At 47.0% G+C, this 15,617-nt stretch overlaps 2 protein-coding genes across 4 annotated transcripts; one reads left to right on the top strand and one right to left on the bottom strand.

Moving 5' to 3' along the window:
- The first annotated feature begins 90 nt into the window (after positions 1-90).
- Positions 91-9,280, top strand: UNC45B (unc-45 myosin chaperone B). Of its 3 annotated transcripts, none has more exons than XM_065731799.1 (20): positions 91-130; positions 1,181-1,342; positions 1,649-1,685; positions 1,980-2,155; positions 2,519-2,608; positions 2,844-3,011; positions 3,130-3,298; positions 3,460-3,630; positions 3,865-4,036; positions 4,444-4,744; positions 5,110-5,204; positions 5,753-5,894; positions 6,246-6,386; positions 6,787-6,914; positions 7,044-7,110; positions 7,201-7,314; positions 7,423-7,538; positions 8,147-8,264; positions 8,368-8,523; positions 8,874-9,280. In XM_065731799.1, exons 1-20 carry the CDS (start codon positions 98-100, stop codon positions 9,111-9,113), a joined length of 2,796 nt encoding a protein of 931 aa, XP_065587871.1. In that variant the 5' UTR covers positions 91-97; the 3' UTR covers positions 9,114-9,280. The 3 variants fall into 3 exon arrangements, with proteins under 3 accessions (XP_065587871.1, XP_065587870.1, XP_065587872.1); XM_065731798.1 differs by having other exon boundaries at positions 8,847-9,280; XM_065731800.1 differs by lacking the exon at positions 91-130 and adding an exon at positions 901-1,051 and having other exon boundaries at positions 8,847-9,280.
- Positions 9,281-10,016: 736 nt separating this feature from the next.
- LOC136045717 (schlafen family member 13-like) lies at positions 10,017-15,576 on the bottom strand. The gene is made up of 5 exons (XM_065731797.1): positions 15,478-15,576; positions 14,199-15,316; positions 13,330-13,458; positions 11,814-12,618; positions 10,017-11,514 (listed from the first exon to the last, which is right to left on the bottom strand). Exons 2-5 carry the CDS (start codon positions 15,301-15,303, stop codon positions 10,695-10,697), a joined length of 2,859 nt encoding a protein of 952 aa, XP_065587869.1. The 5' UTR covers positions 15,304-15,316; positions 15,478-15,576; the 3' UTR covers positions 10,017-10,694.
- Between the last annotated feature and the right edge of the window lie 41 nt (positions 15,577-15,617).

The raw sequence follows: 15,617 nt of genomic DNA, 5'->3' as shown, positions 1-15,617 counted from the left end.
CGGTCTGCTCGCCCCCGACCGAAAAGCGTGATGGTGCTGGGAGCTGGTCCCTGTCTGCAGGGGATGCTACGCACCAGCTGGCTCCAAATGGCCATCGATGCAGGTGCCAGCAGCGCTCCAGGCTGTGCAGGTGGGCTACATGTCATTGGAGTGATGCCCGTCGTTATTGATGACACGCATCAGTATTGTTCCAGTACCTTAGGTGCTCAGCCCTGCCACTGCAACCAAAGGCTGCTTCCCTCCCTTCCCTGCCTGAGATTTGAATTTCCCCAGGAAAACCTTCCTTTTGCCTTCTCAGCCTCCAGAGGGCCCCCAGCCCCCACTGAGGTGCGTGGAATGACAGGGAAGAAGCCATTGCTTTGGTATCAAACATGGCTCGCTTGGGGCTCTGGAAGCTGCTGCTCGCAGGCTTTGAGCTGGGCTGTGAGCCCTGGCAGGGGAAGCTGCCCCTGCTGAAAGCTGTGCAGGAAAGGGGCTTCTGGTGCTTTCCCTCCAGGGCCCTTCTGGAAGGTGCTGGCAGCTGCCACACAGAGCCACTTGTCCCTGTGCAGCTGTCTCATGCCTCCCTAAATAGAAAGGGACAAGGCACGGAGCACTAGGACGGGGGTCAGCCATGTGAACTGACTTTTTTACTACACAAAGCCCTCCCGTTCCCATTCCCTGCCCTGTGCAGCTCTGCAGGTCACGGATAACAGGAGTCCACTCCAGTGGGTGGGAGAGCAGCATCCCCTCTTGGTGCCCAGAGGTGTGTGTCCTTACACACAGTGTCCCCCCGCACGCTGGCTGGCAGTGGCCCCTGGCCCTATATAGCACAGGGGACAGTCCATGGTGACAGGTGACAGTGACACGCAGCAGAGCTGCCAGCTCTTGCCCAAACTTGGAGTGGGAAGTGAGCTCATTCCCGAGCTGTCTGGGCTCTCCGGACTTTCTGAGCTCTTTTTTGTTGTTTTGTTTCTACTCATCGATCCCTACGGATCTACAGCTGTGGGGGTCTACAGCTGAGAAGCCACAGTCTCCAGGAGAAGTTTGGTTTTCTGGACACTTCAGCCTGGTAAGGAGCTTTGTTTGTGGGTATTCAGCAGGCAGCTCAAAAACAGACGGGGCACGAATTTCATGTGTTTCCTTAAAACTCCCAAGCGGCCTAAAATGTGCATTTTATTTTTTTCCCTCTGCTCCCCAGATGGAGGATCCCATCCAGCTGAAAGAAGAGGGCAACAAGTATTTTCAAGCCAGCGACTATGAGAGAGCAGCTCAGAGCTACACGCAGGCCATGAAGCTCAACAAGGACAGGGCACTGCAGGCAGTGCTGTACCGCAACCGGGCTGCGTGCTTCCTGAAAAGGGTGAGGAAAGCTCTGGCTTCCATCCCCATAGGGCTCAGCATGCTGGTTTGGCTCAGCCACCCAAAGAGTTGCAGGCTTTTCCACTGCTGCCTGCAGGCTGTTGTTGTCTGACCCATAGCACAGGCTTTTCCTCTTTTCCTTCCATCACCAATGAGATGGTACCCAAAGTTCTTTCCTTGCCCTCTATAAGCTCCTACTGCTTTCACCAGGGTACCCTGTTAGCGGGAACAGAGCTTGAGTTGCATCAGCAATGGGGACATGCTCTGCTGTCCCACCGCTAATGAATTGCTCTGCTCCTCTTTGCAGGAGGAATATGCCAAGGCAGCCTCGGATGCATCTAGAGGTAAGGAGGGGCTGTGTTTGTGTTCATCTGCCCCAGCCTACTCTCATATCTGCTTTTGGGAGACTGTGGTCTCACGGTTTGGTGTCCTCCAACCCAGAAGTGCTGGAGAAGGTATGAGAGGATGCACCGATTTGGTGCATCGGTGCTGGTTTGGTACCAGTTCACTCCGTGATAACAGTAGCTATGCCTCCAGGAAACATAGTCCTTGTAAATCATACTATCCAACTTGAAACAGATGACAATTTACACGGGGGATTTCCAAGAAGCACACTGGCTTTTGAATTCTTTTCCCAGCTATTGACATCAATTCTTCGGATATCAAAGCCTTGTACCGGCGCAGCCAAGCTCTGGAAAAACTGGGAAAGTTGGACCAAGCATTCAAAGATGCTCAGAAATGTGCAACCATGGAGCCCCACAACAAGAACTTCCAGGAGACCCTGAGGCGCCTGGGGGCTGACATCCAGGAGAAGGTAAATCCTGGGGAGCAGTACCAGGCTCATGGACCTGGAGATGTGTCCCTGGTGGGATGGGTTGAGGTTGGACTTGGTAATCTTAGAGGTCTTTTCCAACCTGAATGATTCCATGATTCAGTGGCTTTGTGAACGTGGTGGGAATGGGTTGGGGTTGGACTAGATGATCTTGGTGGTCATTTCTCACCTTAATGACTCTATTCTCACTCTATTGAGGTGAGCTGGGCAATCAGATCTGCTTTCTGGGAAGTGATATCCATGTTGTTATCCAGCTTGCCATTTGGGGTCTGTGGTTGCCTTGACGTGATAAAGGAAAACTGCTTCTTGGTTTTCTGATGCTGCACACACTCTGTGTTGGCACAGCTGCGCATTCAGTTCTCCACGGACATGCGGGTGCAGAAGATGTTTGAAATCCTGCTGGATGAGAACAGTGAGAAAGAGAAGCGAGAGAAGGTGAGAACCTAGCATCACTCCATCCCCTAAACACCCAAACTGGGATCCAACCTGCACATCTCTTCCACCTTCCCTGTGTTTCCCTCTGGGTGCTGACCCATTTTTTATAGGGAGGATCAAACCTGACCTTCAGGTGCACCTGGAGAAGATGCTTGGGATTGAGCTGGCCACTCCAAACACATCCCAGAGGTTTTCTGGAGCTGTGCTGCTGACCTCTCCCCTCTCTCCCACCTAGGCTGCCAACAATCTCATAGTCCTGGGCCGGGAGGAAGCGGGAGCTGAGAGGATTTTCCAGAACAACGGGGTCAGCTTGCTGCTGCAGCTGATAGAAACCAAAAATGCTGAGCTGGTCCTGGCAGCTGTGAGGACACTTTCAGGCATGTGCACGGGACATAAAGCTCGGGTGAGCAGCTCGGGATGTTCACTGTTGTTGCCTTGCACCTGGAGGGTGGAAAATCACAGCTGTTCACAGTGGGCACATGCCCTTTGCTGACAGCTCTGCTCTCTCCTTTTGGGGCCAGGCCACTGCCATCCTCCATTACCTGGGCATCGACAACATCTGCATGTGGATGTCAGTGGACAGTGAGGAGATCTCGCTGGCTGTCTGCAACCTCCTGCAGACCATCACTGACTGCTTCCTGGGGCAGGGCAAGGAGGAGCACCACGGCAAGGAGGAGGCCCTGGTGCTAGGTAATGGCAGTCCTTGGTCTTGTTGGAGAAGCAAGGGAACTGCTCCTCTAACTTCAGTACCAATGTTGCAGCCATGTGTTGGCTTTGAATGGTGTTCAGAATTCACCAGCTTGCAGAGAAAACTCCTCCTAACTGGCTGCTGCTGCCTTGCCTCTGTATAGATACTAAAAAAGACTTGAAGATGATCACGATGCGTTTGCTGGATATGTTGGTCAGTAAGAACGTGTCCGGGCAGGGACGAGACCGAGCTCTCAACCTCCTCAACAAGAACATACCGAGGCAGGACCTGAAGGACCATGACAACAGCAGGACCACTTTTGTCATCGACAATGGTGAGCCCTTCCTTTCATTCCTGCTCTGGAAGTGCTCAGTGCTGCCAACCCACCAGCAGAATGTTCTTGCCAGTAAATTTCATGATAAATTCTTTGTCTGAAGGTGATGTGATCAGGCTATAAAGCAACTGGCAGCAGAGATGGCTGTTTCATTGTAAGAGCCCAGCAAACAGCATCCTGAGTTTTCAACAGGCCCTCTCCCTTCTAGCAGATGTATCACTTCATTGTTTCCAGGCTTAAAAAAGATACTGAAAGTGGTGGGCCAGATTCCTGAGATGCCTGGCTGCCTGCCGCTGACAGAGAACACCCAGCTCACTGCCTCCATCCTCCTCAGTAAGCTCTACGATGACCTGCGCTGCGACCCCGAGCGTGACAACTACCGGATGATCTGCGAGGAGTACATCAAGTGAGTGGGGTGGGCTGCTGCAGGGCTAAAGAAAGCTGTGGGGCTTTCTTAGATGCCAAACTGAGGCCTTTGGAGTTAAGGATTTGCCTGAGATCCTGCATGGAACCTCATGTACTCCTGCTGGGTGGATCACGACCTTTGCATGAATTTCTGCTCAGCTGTGTCCCAAATACCTATATATGTATTGCTAATGGTGCTCAGCCCAGCAGAGAAATCATAGAATGTCCCAAGTTGGAAGGGACCCACAAAGATCATTGAGTTCACCTCCTGGCTCCACACCACCCAAAAATCAAGCTCTATCTTATTGAAACAAAACTGCTCACTACATTCCTGCCCCACAAGGAGCTACCAAAGGGAATAAGAATAGCGAGCAACCACTGTATGCTGACTCTATCTGTCCCATGCAGGAGCAAAATCGACCCACAGAACATGGACAAGACACTCCATGCCATCCAGATGGTGTCTGGAGTTCTGCAAGGACCCTTTGAGTTGGGCAACAAGCTGCTTGGCATGAAGGGGGTCATGGAGATGATGGTTGCCCTGTGTGGGTCCGAGAGGGAGATCGACCAGCTGGTAGCTGTGGAAGCCCTCATCCACGCTTCCACCAAGCTGAGCCGGGCCACCTTCATCATCTCTAATGGAATAACACTCCTGAAGGAGATCTACAAGAAGACCAAGAATGAGAAGATCAAAATCCGAGCCCTGGTGGTAAGGATGCCAGCCCCTTTGACACTGCCTTAACCCTGAGTTAGGTAGAGGAAGGAGGTCCTGGGGGATGCATTGGGGTCGCTCACTACAGCTCGGGGATGGCTTGTGGCACTTTGCTTTGAAGAAAGAGGGAGATGCAAAGCAGAAAAAGCACAGGTATTACTGGTAACTTTGAAGGCACAAGTGGTTGATCTTCCACTAAAGACATCCAATAAGGGTACAACATCCGACTTTGCTGTGCTACAAGCTGAAAAAGCTACTGTTTGTTTGTTTGTTTTTTTACTAGACCTGACTTCAGATACGGGATTAGGCTGACTTTGGGCAGCAACACTAGAGGATTAATGAATAATTCTATTCCTCCCCAGGGCCTCTGCAAACTGGGCTCAGCAGGAGGGACAGACTATGGGCTGCGGCAATTTGCTGAGGGCTCCACAGAGAAGCTGGCCAAGCAGTGCCGAAAGTGAGTCGTACCTTGGCTTTAGTTCTGTTGCTCCCAGCTTTGCAAAACACAGCGTGCTCCTCCCTGACCACACATCGCCTTCATTCCATGCTGCTAGCTGACAGCTGGGATTGCCTGCAAAATCACAGAATCACAGAATCATTAGGGTTGGAAAAGACCTCTCAGATCCCCAAATTCAACCCTAACCCATCCCACCATGCCCACAGACCATGCTCACAGACCCCTCAATGCCACCTCTCCATGGCTCTGGATTACCTCCAGGGATGGGGATTCCTCCACCTCCCTGAGGAGTTGTGCCACTGCATCACTGCTCATTGGAGAAGTTACTTTTCCAAGTATCCAACCTGAAAACCTCCCCTGGAGCAACTTGAGCATAGCATTCCCTCTTGTCCTATTGAAAGAGAGGTCCCGAGGGACTCACATAGGAGTTATAGTAGAACCCAAGTACAGGCTCAAGCCTGAGTTCTCAGCACATTTGTTCTTCCTTCCTCTTTTTCCAAAGATATCAGTCCTGGCTTCTGAGATAAATACAGATTTCTCTCTTCCAGGTGGTTGTGCAACACCAGCATTGATGCCCGCACCAGGAAGTGGGCTGTGGAAGGACTGGCATACCTGACCCTTGATGCAGACGTGAAGGATGACTTTGTGGAAGATGAGCAAGCCCTGCAGGCTATGTTTGAGTTAGCCAAGGTTCTATCCCCTTACCTTGTTCTCTCATCCTTCTTGTAGCATCAAGCTCTCCAGAGTAACACTGTCTATCTAAGCAGGAGCAGTTCAGGCCCCAAACCTTCACCTCTGGTTTAGAGGAACTTCAGTTTTGCATTTGCTGCTGAGATACCCCAAGTTTATTATCAACAGATAAGAGCAGAGGTTTGCTCCTAACCTTTAATGTCAGCAAAATAGGTGTTACCAAATGAAAACCAAAGGCATCTTACACCATCTGATGGGGCTGCGTCCTGTTTGACCATAAACTTTTTTTTTTCCCTGACCCAGGGATAAGCCAATGAGCACTTCAACTAGGACTTCTGTTTTTCTGTGCAGACAAGTGACAAGACTATCCTGTATTCTGTGGCTTCTGCACTGGTGAACTGCACCAATAGCTACGATACAAAGGAGCTGGTCCCAGAGCTGGTGCAACTGGCCAAATTCTCCAAGCAGCATGTGCCTGAAGAGCATCCAAAGGTAGGCTGTGTGTGGCCAGGAGATGCTCAGATCTGAAGATTTTAGATGTTGGGTGGAAGCTCTTTATTCAGAAGGTGGTGAAACGTGAGCAGGATGCCCAGAGAGCTGGGGATGCCCCATCCCTGAAAGTGCCCAAGGCCAGGCTGGATGGGCCCCTGGGCAGCTGAGCTGGTAGGAGCAACAAGCTCATGAGGGCTTGGAACTAGATGACATTGAAGGTCTCTTCCCAATCCATCCTGTGATGATTTTCTTTGGTGTATTCATTGTCACAGTCACCAGGTCTCCTGGTTCCCAGCCTATGAGGATGAAAATGTTTTGCTCCCCAATGAGACTTGGCTGTAGCCAAGCAGGATGGCAGCTGCCAGGGGCTAATCCCTTTGCCATGTCCTCCCCTCTGTAGGACAAGAAGGATTTTGTTGTGAAGCGAGTGAAGCGGCTGCTGAAAGCCGGTGTCGTCTCAGCCTTGGCCTGCATGGTGAAAGCTGACAGTGCCATACTGACGGACCAGAGCAAGGAGCTCATCGCCAGGTGCCTGCTGGGCTGTTGGGTTTTACCTGGGATAGAGTGAACTGCAGAACCTTGGTCCCATCCTGTGAAGGAGCTGGGTTATTGCCTTCCCACAAAGCTGTTCCACTGAGCAACGCTGTGTTTGTGCAGGGTGTTCCTCGCCTTATGTGAAGAACCCAGGGACCGTGGGACCATTGTGGCTCAAGGTGGTGGAAAGGTGATTTCTCCTCTACCTGCAGCCCAGCCTGATGCGTGTTAAATGTCTGCAGTGAGGAGAGGTGGCATTTAACACTTTCCTGTGCGCTAGGCCCTGATACCTCTGGCTGTGGAAGGCACAGATGTTGGCAAGATAAAAGCTTCTCACGCTCTGGCAAAGATTGCTGCTATCTCCAATCCAGACATAGCATTTCCAGGAGAGAGGGTAAGTCTTAAAACAAAACAGAGGTGAGAAACCACTCTTTTCTGTTGTTTTTCAAATGATAATTGCCAAAATCTGAGAGCTGGAATAGCAGTGACACCTTCTCCTCAGGTGTACGAGGTGGTGAGGCCCCTCATCAGCTTACTGAACACCGAGAGAGACGGCCTCCAGAACTATGAGGCTCTCCTGGGGCTCACTAATTTCTCAGGAAGAAGTGATAAACTTAGGTGAGCGCAGCTGCTTTTTGGCTTTCCTCCTTGCCCAGATGCTTTGTCAGGGGTGAATTTGAATTTTACTTCAATGCTTTCCTCGTAGGAATGTGAAGAGTCATTAATTTGAGCTGCCTTCGGCAGAGCTATAAAGGTCTCTGAACAAAAAATTCATAAAATAGCCAGTAAGAAGTGTTCTTCCTCTGGAAAGAAGAAAAACTGTGAATTCAGTTTGCATTAATAAGGGATGAGCTGCACCTCATGAGTCCTAGTGCTGTGGGCAGATTTATTTCAAGCCCTCCCACATCTCCCACCTGGCTGCAGTTAATGTTTTAGGTTGATTATAGGACAAGAGAAAATGGTTTCAAACAGGGGGCAGATTTAGGTTGGACATGAGGAAGAGGCTGTTTACAATGAGGGCAGTGAGGCAGCACACAGACTGCTGAGAGCGAGATGGTGCCCATCCCTGCAGACCCCCAGGGTCAGGCTGGAGGGCTCTGAGCACTGATAGAGCTGTGTGTGTCCCTGCCTGCAGCCAGTGGGACCAGGTGGCCTTTGGGGGTCCTTTCCCACTCAAACCATTACATGATTATTGCATGATGAGCTTTGGTTTTTCTTCAACGTAGAATGAAAATAGTCAAGGAGGGGGCATTGCCAGACATTGAAAACTACATGTTTGAGAACCACGACCAACTGCGACAGGCAGCCACAGAATGCATGTGCAACCTGGTGGTCAGCAAGGAGGTAACTGCACATCAGGCCTGGCTGCGTGCACCAGCTCTGTGATGCATTCCCAGATGATGCATTCACAACTGCACTGTCTCTGGATACTATGGCTTTTGTTCAGGTTCAAGAGCGGTTTGTGGCTGATGGAAACGACCGGCTGAAGCTGGTGGTGTTACTGTGTGGTGAGGATGATGAGAAGGTCCAGAAAGCAGCAGCAGGAGCCCTGGCCATGCTTACAGCAGCACAGAAGAAACTCTGCTCGAAGATGACTGAAGTGGTAAGACCTTAAGTCTAATCACCAACAGCGTAGCATAAGCTTGAATGGTTCTCTTAAGGAAGATGTAGTCCAGCAGTTGTCTAGAGAGGAACTCAGTGTGCATGCTCCTTGTTCATCCCTGTGGAAAGCAAAGCAACCTTTCTTATTCCATCCTCCAAGGCTTCATCTTAGAGATGAAACTTTATTCTATGGCTGTTCTTCAAGTGAAGCCCAGCTTATTAACTGTCAAATATGGCTAGGAATGCAGAATGTTGCACCTTTAAAACTTGGTTGAGGTATTCTTTATACTATACCAACACTAACGACATCTCCCCTCCTTGAAGACCACCCAGTGGCTTGAAATCCTGCAGAGGCTTTGCTTGCATGACAACATGGAGGTGCAGCACCGTGGACTGGTCATCGCTTTCAATTTAATCAGCGCCAACAAAGAGCTGGCAAAGAAACTGGTGGAGACAGAGCTCCTGGAGATCCTGACGTTTGTTAGCAAGCAAGAAGATGACCCCAAGAAGCAGCACATCATTAACGTGGCACGTGATTGTCTCACAAAGTGCATGGATTACGGGCTGATCAAGCCTCTCTCTCGAGCATGAGGAAATGAAATTAGCAAAAAGGGCTGGGTGGGGGAAAAAAGCCTGCTGAGAAATGTGAAGAACAGAGCCACCGAGAACACTTAACCCCACTGCCAGGGCAAGGAACAGAGTCTGGGGAGAGTTGTGGAGGATGTTTGGAGAAGGGGGAATTTGCATCAGGAATTTAGAAAGAGCCCATTTGAGCTCTGAATGTGTAAATCCTTTCCCTGCCCCCATTCAGCTGACAGCACTTAAAGTTTCAGCTGTAAAAAGAATTGGCTGTTTGGGAATACACAGTGGCTGCTGGAAGGAAACTCAACTGAGATGCGACCAGTTCTGCAACCATTCACAGCTGCTGGTACCTCAGTACTTCCCGGCAGTGATAGCACCAGCTTTAATTGCCTCCCATCCCGTGGTCAGAAAACAAATCGTGTGCATTTTCTTGTTGTTCATTTAGGGCATTTTAAAATGGCTGTAAGAGGTGTGCCAGTGCGCGAGGACGGCGGATGAACTCTTAATAAATTCACTGCTTTGTTCCGTGTAGAATCTCTGCTGTTCTGCTTTAATTAAGCAAATGGAGTCTAGGGCAATTCTCAGTTGCAAAGCTGCAATATATAGAGCAATCTGGGGTAATCAGTTTGTGGCACAGGCTAATTTACACCAGTGGCAAAATACCTAATGACACTCAAAAGAACATGCAGAGACATGGAAATCAGCTCGATGAGGAGGCAGAGCTAATGGGTTAAGCTGAGGATCACACCAGGGCACACAGAGGGCCCAACAGGGAATACTGAAAATATCTCATGAAAGAAGAACAAGAAGCCACCAGCTCATGATCACATTACAATTTTATTGTACAAACATTTGCAATCAAGCACAGATTCCTTATGCATGCTGTGCATAATGCAGCTAAGAGACCCTTGCTTTAGTCTGCAGCAGGAGAACAGAAATCTAAGTGAACGGTAAACATGACACTTAGCAGGTACATTAAAAGATGTCTGAGGTGCAGGACAACAAAGGAATCATACAGAGAGTCTTAATAACAAGAAAAGGAAGGTGCCTTCAGCTTTCAGAAGTTAGAGAAGCAAGAATGTTTGGGCTAATAGGTTTGATAGTCCGGAGATAAATTTATTTGAAGGGTGATTCCAGCTGGGTACCATGTCGTACTGTAACTTTATCTAATATAATCACTGTAATCACAGAGGGACAGTAACAGACTCTTCTCCCAAACCAGGTGAGTCATAGGGCCTTCTGTAGTGGAAAACAACACAAAGGTTCAGTTTGATTTAGATCAACAACTTCGGGAATTTTGGATCTGTCTCTTGACAGAGTTTTGCCTAATCAGCATCTCCAAAACAGAGACAGAAATGCTACTGGTCCCTAAGGTCAGTAATGCACAGCTGGTACCAGCTAGTGAGGCGGTTCTAACCTATAGTGACTTCTAAAGCTCAGTGAAAAAGTATCTCATAAAAGCTATTTATGTGTATGTAAGTTAAAACATGGAGAGAAGCTTCATTTTTACTCTTCTGGATATCTGAGCTGAAAATCCTTTTTAAGAAAATGGCATCTAACACTGATGCCTGTGCTGCCCAGGAGCTTCTGCTAGCAGTACTGGAAGAGTGAGCTGTTCCCATGTCCCAGGTGCTCCCGTACCAAGTGCATATTTAAATTAGCTCTGGATGCTACAGACACTAATATATTCTTTAAAACTTCATGTTGCGTTGGAAGGGGATAAGGAATGATACCAAATACAATCATCCTTTCTAAGCCTGAGAAACGACGGAAGCTGTCAAGAATAGTGTGCTCCTCCAGCCCTCCACTCATTCTTCCTGGTATTATGTTTAACTTCCTCAGTTCTGTTGCCAGTATCCCACTGTATGCTGCTACTTCTTCACTGCTGTAGCACAGAATAGCGATATCTTTCTCAGAGTAACCACTTTTAAGATACTGACAACAATGCTCGGCCACATACCTTGCTATTTCATTTCTGTCTTTCATATGTACTGTTTCGAAGTAGCCTTTCACACCATGAGCACATGAAGCTGTAAGTAACAACCTTTGTAGGCGTGCTTGTGGAATACCTACAGTAGGATGCTCTACAATCTCCTCCATTGCTTTCTTTAGATAGCAATAGATACTGTTAGCGTTACGAACCACTTTGGTTAGTGACTCAACAGGATCGTGCTGTCTTGGTTCTGGAAGACCAGTTGAGAAGCAGTGTGTTGTCTGCAAGTAGTCCAGGAAGATCCATAGAAAGCCAGGCTCCTGGAGCTGTGGTGTAGTCAAAGCCAGTGCCTTCTGATACCAATCACCTGCCTCATCTCGGAAATTCTGTGCTTCATCAATTATTATGTGCTTCACGTCACTGTAGCTGTTCCTCAGAAAGGCTACTCTCGTCACAGCTTGGCAAATCTTCTTCTGTCTACAGAAGAAATTGAGGTGGATTTAAAGTAATCACTGTGCACGGTAAGCTACTGGTTATACTTGATGAGAACAAAATGAATGCCAACGGCATTTAAATCACTTTTATTAATATCTACTAAGAATGTCAAGAGAAAAAAAATAGTTGAGCCTTGCTAAAAATACCTTCCAAACACACACTTCAAAAACTGCAGTGGTGATGGATACGTAGCACACTAAAAAATCTAATCAGTGCCCAGGTAATTTAAGTGTCAGTCAAATAATAACATATTGAAAAGAATAACTGGAGTAAATACTTACCTCACAAAATCTCTCAGAGGTTGGTTCTCACATATGTAAAGCACTTCATGTTGTTTGCATTCAAACATGCTTCTTATTTTCTCTATGACTTTCAGGGCCACAACAGTCTTTCCTGTTCCTGGTAGACCATAAACAAACAGCTTCTTAGTTTTGTGGAGATTTTCTGACAGTAGCCGGTACTGTTCAATGGTCAAGAGGTTCAAAAACTCAAAACCAACAGAGTCACTTAAAAAAGATCTGAAATTCAGCAAAACTACTATGAGAGAATGCAAAAAGTTTTTCAAGTTGACACTGTTGATCAGGCCGTAGTTTCGAGGATACAGTTCTTGAACATCCAGATCCCATTCTTCTCCACAGTTAAAGCAGGGAGGCAAAGTCAGTAGCTTTGGTATTATACACAATTTGTGAGTATAACCTCCAGTGTTGACCAATTTCTCCTTCAGCTTCAAGGCTGTGCATCTCGAGTATTCAAACAAATCCAGAGAGTGATGATGCTTACACGATTTGTTTGCTAAGTTCTCTGGTTTCCATGCTGCACAACTTGAGAAGTGAAATAAATCCTGAGGAATACGTTTACATACTGTATAGAGGATAGGTGGCATACCCTCGGCTACTAGGAGAACATCACAGAGTATGTCTTGGTTTTCTTTCAAGCCAACCTCAACCGCCCAGCTTCTGGAAAATATCACAACTCCTTCGGAAACATCCTTCAATTGTTCAGCCATTAAACTCTTCAGCCATTTGTGCTCTTGGAAGAGATCTTTAATGAGCTTTTCTGGAGTACATATTAGGCTGTGAGGTTTCACTAGCAACGCAGAGCACAAGAAATAGTTGGTGTTGATATCATGTATATCAATCTAGCCCTCTAAAACAATGCTGTGAGAATTAATACTGGTAGAAGACTACAAATACAGATCCTAGCTGCCTGAAAGCCCTTTGTCACGTGTTTCTAGATTATTATTTATATTTTTACAAATACTGCATCCTTAGAGTCAATATTCATTTCCAACCCAGGTCACATTTCTTTTACTAAAGATACCAGCAGAGGGCCAGCGTATTCCTGCTGTGCTTAGGTAAACCACCCTAGCAGACAGACTAACAAAGATTAACAGCTCAATAGAAAGGCCTCTGGACGCTTGGCTGATCTTGCAATGCCACAGAAATTCTGTTCTCCCCAGGTCCAGTCATTTTACACACTTTGGGCTGATTCCAAGTGAACTTATCCTATCATCTTTCCCATTTCTCAGACTGTGAAAAGACATTTCATGCATAGCTGCACTCAGTCCCCAGAGATGTTCAGCTAGCTGAGAACCATCAGGTATACATGTGGATATCTGGAAGAACATCAGTCCTTGGGGAAGGGGCCACCAAACCTTTGAATACAATGCTGCTATCAGATCTGCAGATTATTTCCACCTCCCTCAAGCGTTTAAATATTTTCTTCAAACTCCTTCACTGTACCCTTGGGATTCATCTCGTAGGCCTATCAGGCAGTGAAAGTAATGTGCATACCTACCTGGAAACAGTTGCTTACAAATATCATCAAGGTTGTCAAGGCCCTGGTGTGAGTAAACTGGCTTGGCACAGGGTGGCCCCCCTGTCACACTGAGCTCTAGCTTAAAGGTCTCAGAAAGTTCTGAGAGATCTGGAAAAGAGAAATGAAAACAGCATATAGCGTGAGCTGCTGCTGCCCCTTCGTGCAAGGTGCCCAAACAGTCCTTATGCTGGTTTAAAACCTATTATTCTTATTTAAAATAAGAAATGTGATAAATAGGAGTGGATGACAGCTGATGAGCAGTGAATAGCTATGACCTCCAGCTCCATTAGCAATGCCCCTTTCACTGCCCAGGAACTGGCCAATGAACAATTTCTCTGTCTAGAGCTCTGTGTGCCAGGCTGGTGGCAGCACTGGAGAATGTCCCTAAAGGACAAGAGGTATAGTTTCAGGCTGAAAGCAAAAACTGACCTATGGCAATTATGCAAAACAACATGTGTACTGGGGTTTAACCTCAAAACCAGTTCTTGACAGATTGAGGCACAGAGACCTCCTCCTGCAAAAACTGTCAGTAACATTGATATTAATAAGCTGCTAGTTACCAGGATCTACTACAGCCTGAAATAAACATGAAGGAAGAAGGAAAGTAGCAGAAAACAGGCATTTAGCAAGGACATGAAGCAATGAAAATGGCTGAGTTACAGAGGCCCACAAAGTACACTGAAAAGCAAGTAAGATTACTTAAGGCAAACACCGCCAGACAAGGGACAAGAATCATAAAAATCACAGAATAGCTCAGGTTGGAAGGGATCTCAAAAGATCACCAAATCCAAGCTTAAGAAAACCAAAGGAAATATCAAAAAGAGAGGATCATCCTGAGTCTCATGGACCTGGATCAGCAGAGATCATCCATGCTGCCCATTCATTTGCTTCCAGTCTCCTGACAGTGCCACCATCCATTAGCCATGACTGTGGATCTTCTGAAAACACGACACAAGTAAATGGTTCAACCTTCACAGCACAGACGTAGCCACAGTGCTCTACAGCCTCGTCACACACCTTGAAGATCTTGTATTCATACCTTATCTTGTGTACACATCCACTTTTGCAGAAATGAAAGATGGTTAATTTGTTCTGAAGAACGGAATGTATTAGGTGTTTTAATTTTTCAAGGCCTTCATCATCGAGTCTGAATCCCTGTACTACCCTGTTATCATCCACACCAATCCATAAATACCCGCCACACGCATTTGCAAATCCAGAGACATACTGAGGCAATATCTCCTTAACACGAGTGAACACTTTTTCAGTGGAAAAGTGCTTAAATTCCACATTTCCTGACTCTGTGAAATTCAATGTCTCTCCATACTGCAGTTGGTCCCTATTAAACAATTCAGCAGCAGTGTTATTTACAATATGCATGTGTTCTTCAACAGCCACTGTCTTAATTTTTTTAGCAGGTCTTCCTGTGCTAAGTTCTCCCCTAGCTTTATTTTGCTTTTCTTCAAGGAACAACAAAGCTTCGGTAGGGGTCATGTGAGAAAGAGAAGCACCACTTTTTGTATACAACCCACTACTGAGGCTACAGATACGTGGCTTTGCAGAATTAAAGACTGAAGATGTCTTTTCACTGTTCCATGTTTTAACAAAAATCAGAAGGTTATTATCTTGCTGTTCAAAGTCCAGGTATTTTGTCAAGTCTGGAGATAAAAGAAGAGAACGAAAAATATCTTGTAGATCTAGTCCAATCTCATCTCTCTGTAAGCTGTAGTCTTCATTTTCTATCTCTGCTCTTACCACACCTCCTCCAGAGTTTAGCAAAGTACACACCGCAGAGGCAAGGATGTATTTTTGGTGTTGTTTTGAATCTTTTGGCATCTTTTTTCTTGCTTTCTCACCAAAACGTATTTTTTCTGTGCACAAAACTACTTCAGGATACTTTGTTGATGAATCAACCCTGACTTGCAGCTGGGATTGATGGTCTTGAAGAGCCATTCCAGGCCTGGAACTTGTCAAAAACAAAAAACAACTGCTTACCATTCATGTCAAAACATCAGTCTTCCAAATGCTTTCAAAAACACTAGCTGAACAGCAGCCATTCTTTAAACAGTAAATAGATAAACAAATTGTAGTAACTTGTCCCATTTGTTCCCCCAAATGGGTCCCAACCTTTGCTTCTGGGATTCTGTGTTTTCCCCATGCTACTTTCCCTTTGAGTACGAGCAGCCTGCAGTAACACAGAGCACCAGTGCTCCCCTCAGCAGTGCCTACCACTTCCAAAATAGCTTGCCTAAAACCCAAAGGCAAAA

Source organism: Cyrtonyx montezumae, unplaced genomic scaffold, assembly GCF_038088225.1.
Source record: "Cyrtonyx montezumae isolate F1298 unplaced genomic scaffold, pur_monq_1.0 scaffold_15, whole genome shotgun sequence".
NCBI classification, from domain to species: Eukaryota; Metazoa; Chordata; class Aves; order Galliformes; family Odontophoridae; genus Cyrtonyx; species Cyrtonyx montezumae.
This window is presented reverse-complemented; position numbering and strand designations above follow the sequence as displayed.

Coding starts and splice junctions, on each gene's coding strand:
- LOC136045717 (XM_065731797.1), bottom strand. CDS start 15,303: ATGGCTCTTCAAGACCATCAATCCCAGCTGCAAGTCAGGGTTGATTCA. Junction 13,459..14,198: donor GATGATCTCTGCTGATCCAG/GTCCATGAGACT, acceptor TCTCTTTTCCAG/ATCTCTCAGAACTTTCTGAG. Junction 12,619..13,329: donor TTGTAAGCAACTGTTTCCAG/GTAGGTATGCAC, acceptor CTGCGTTGCTAG/TGAAACCTCACAGCCTAATA.
- UNC45B (XM_065731798.1), top strand. CDS start 98: ATGCAGGTGCCAGCAGCGCTCCAGGCTGTGCAG. Junction 1,686..1,979: donor AGCCTCGGATGCATCTAGAG/GTAAGGAGGGGC, acceptor TTCTTTTCCCAG/CTATTGACATCAATTCTTCG. Junction 6,915..7,043: donor AGCAAGGAGCTCATCGCCAG/GTGCCTGCTGGG, acceptor GTGTTTGTGCAG/GGTGTTCCTCGCCTTATGTG.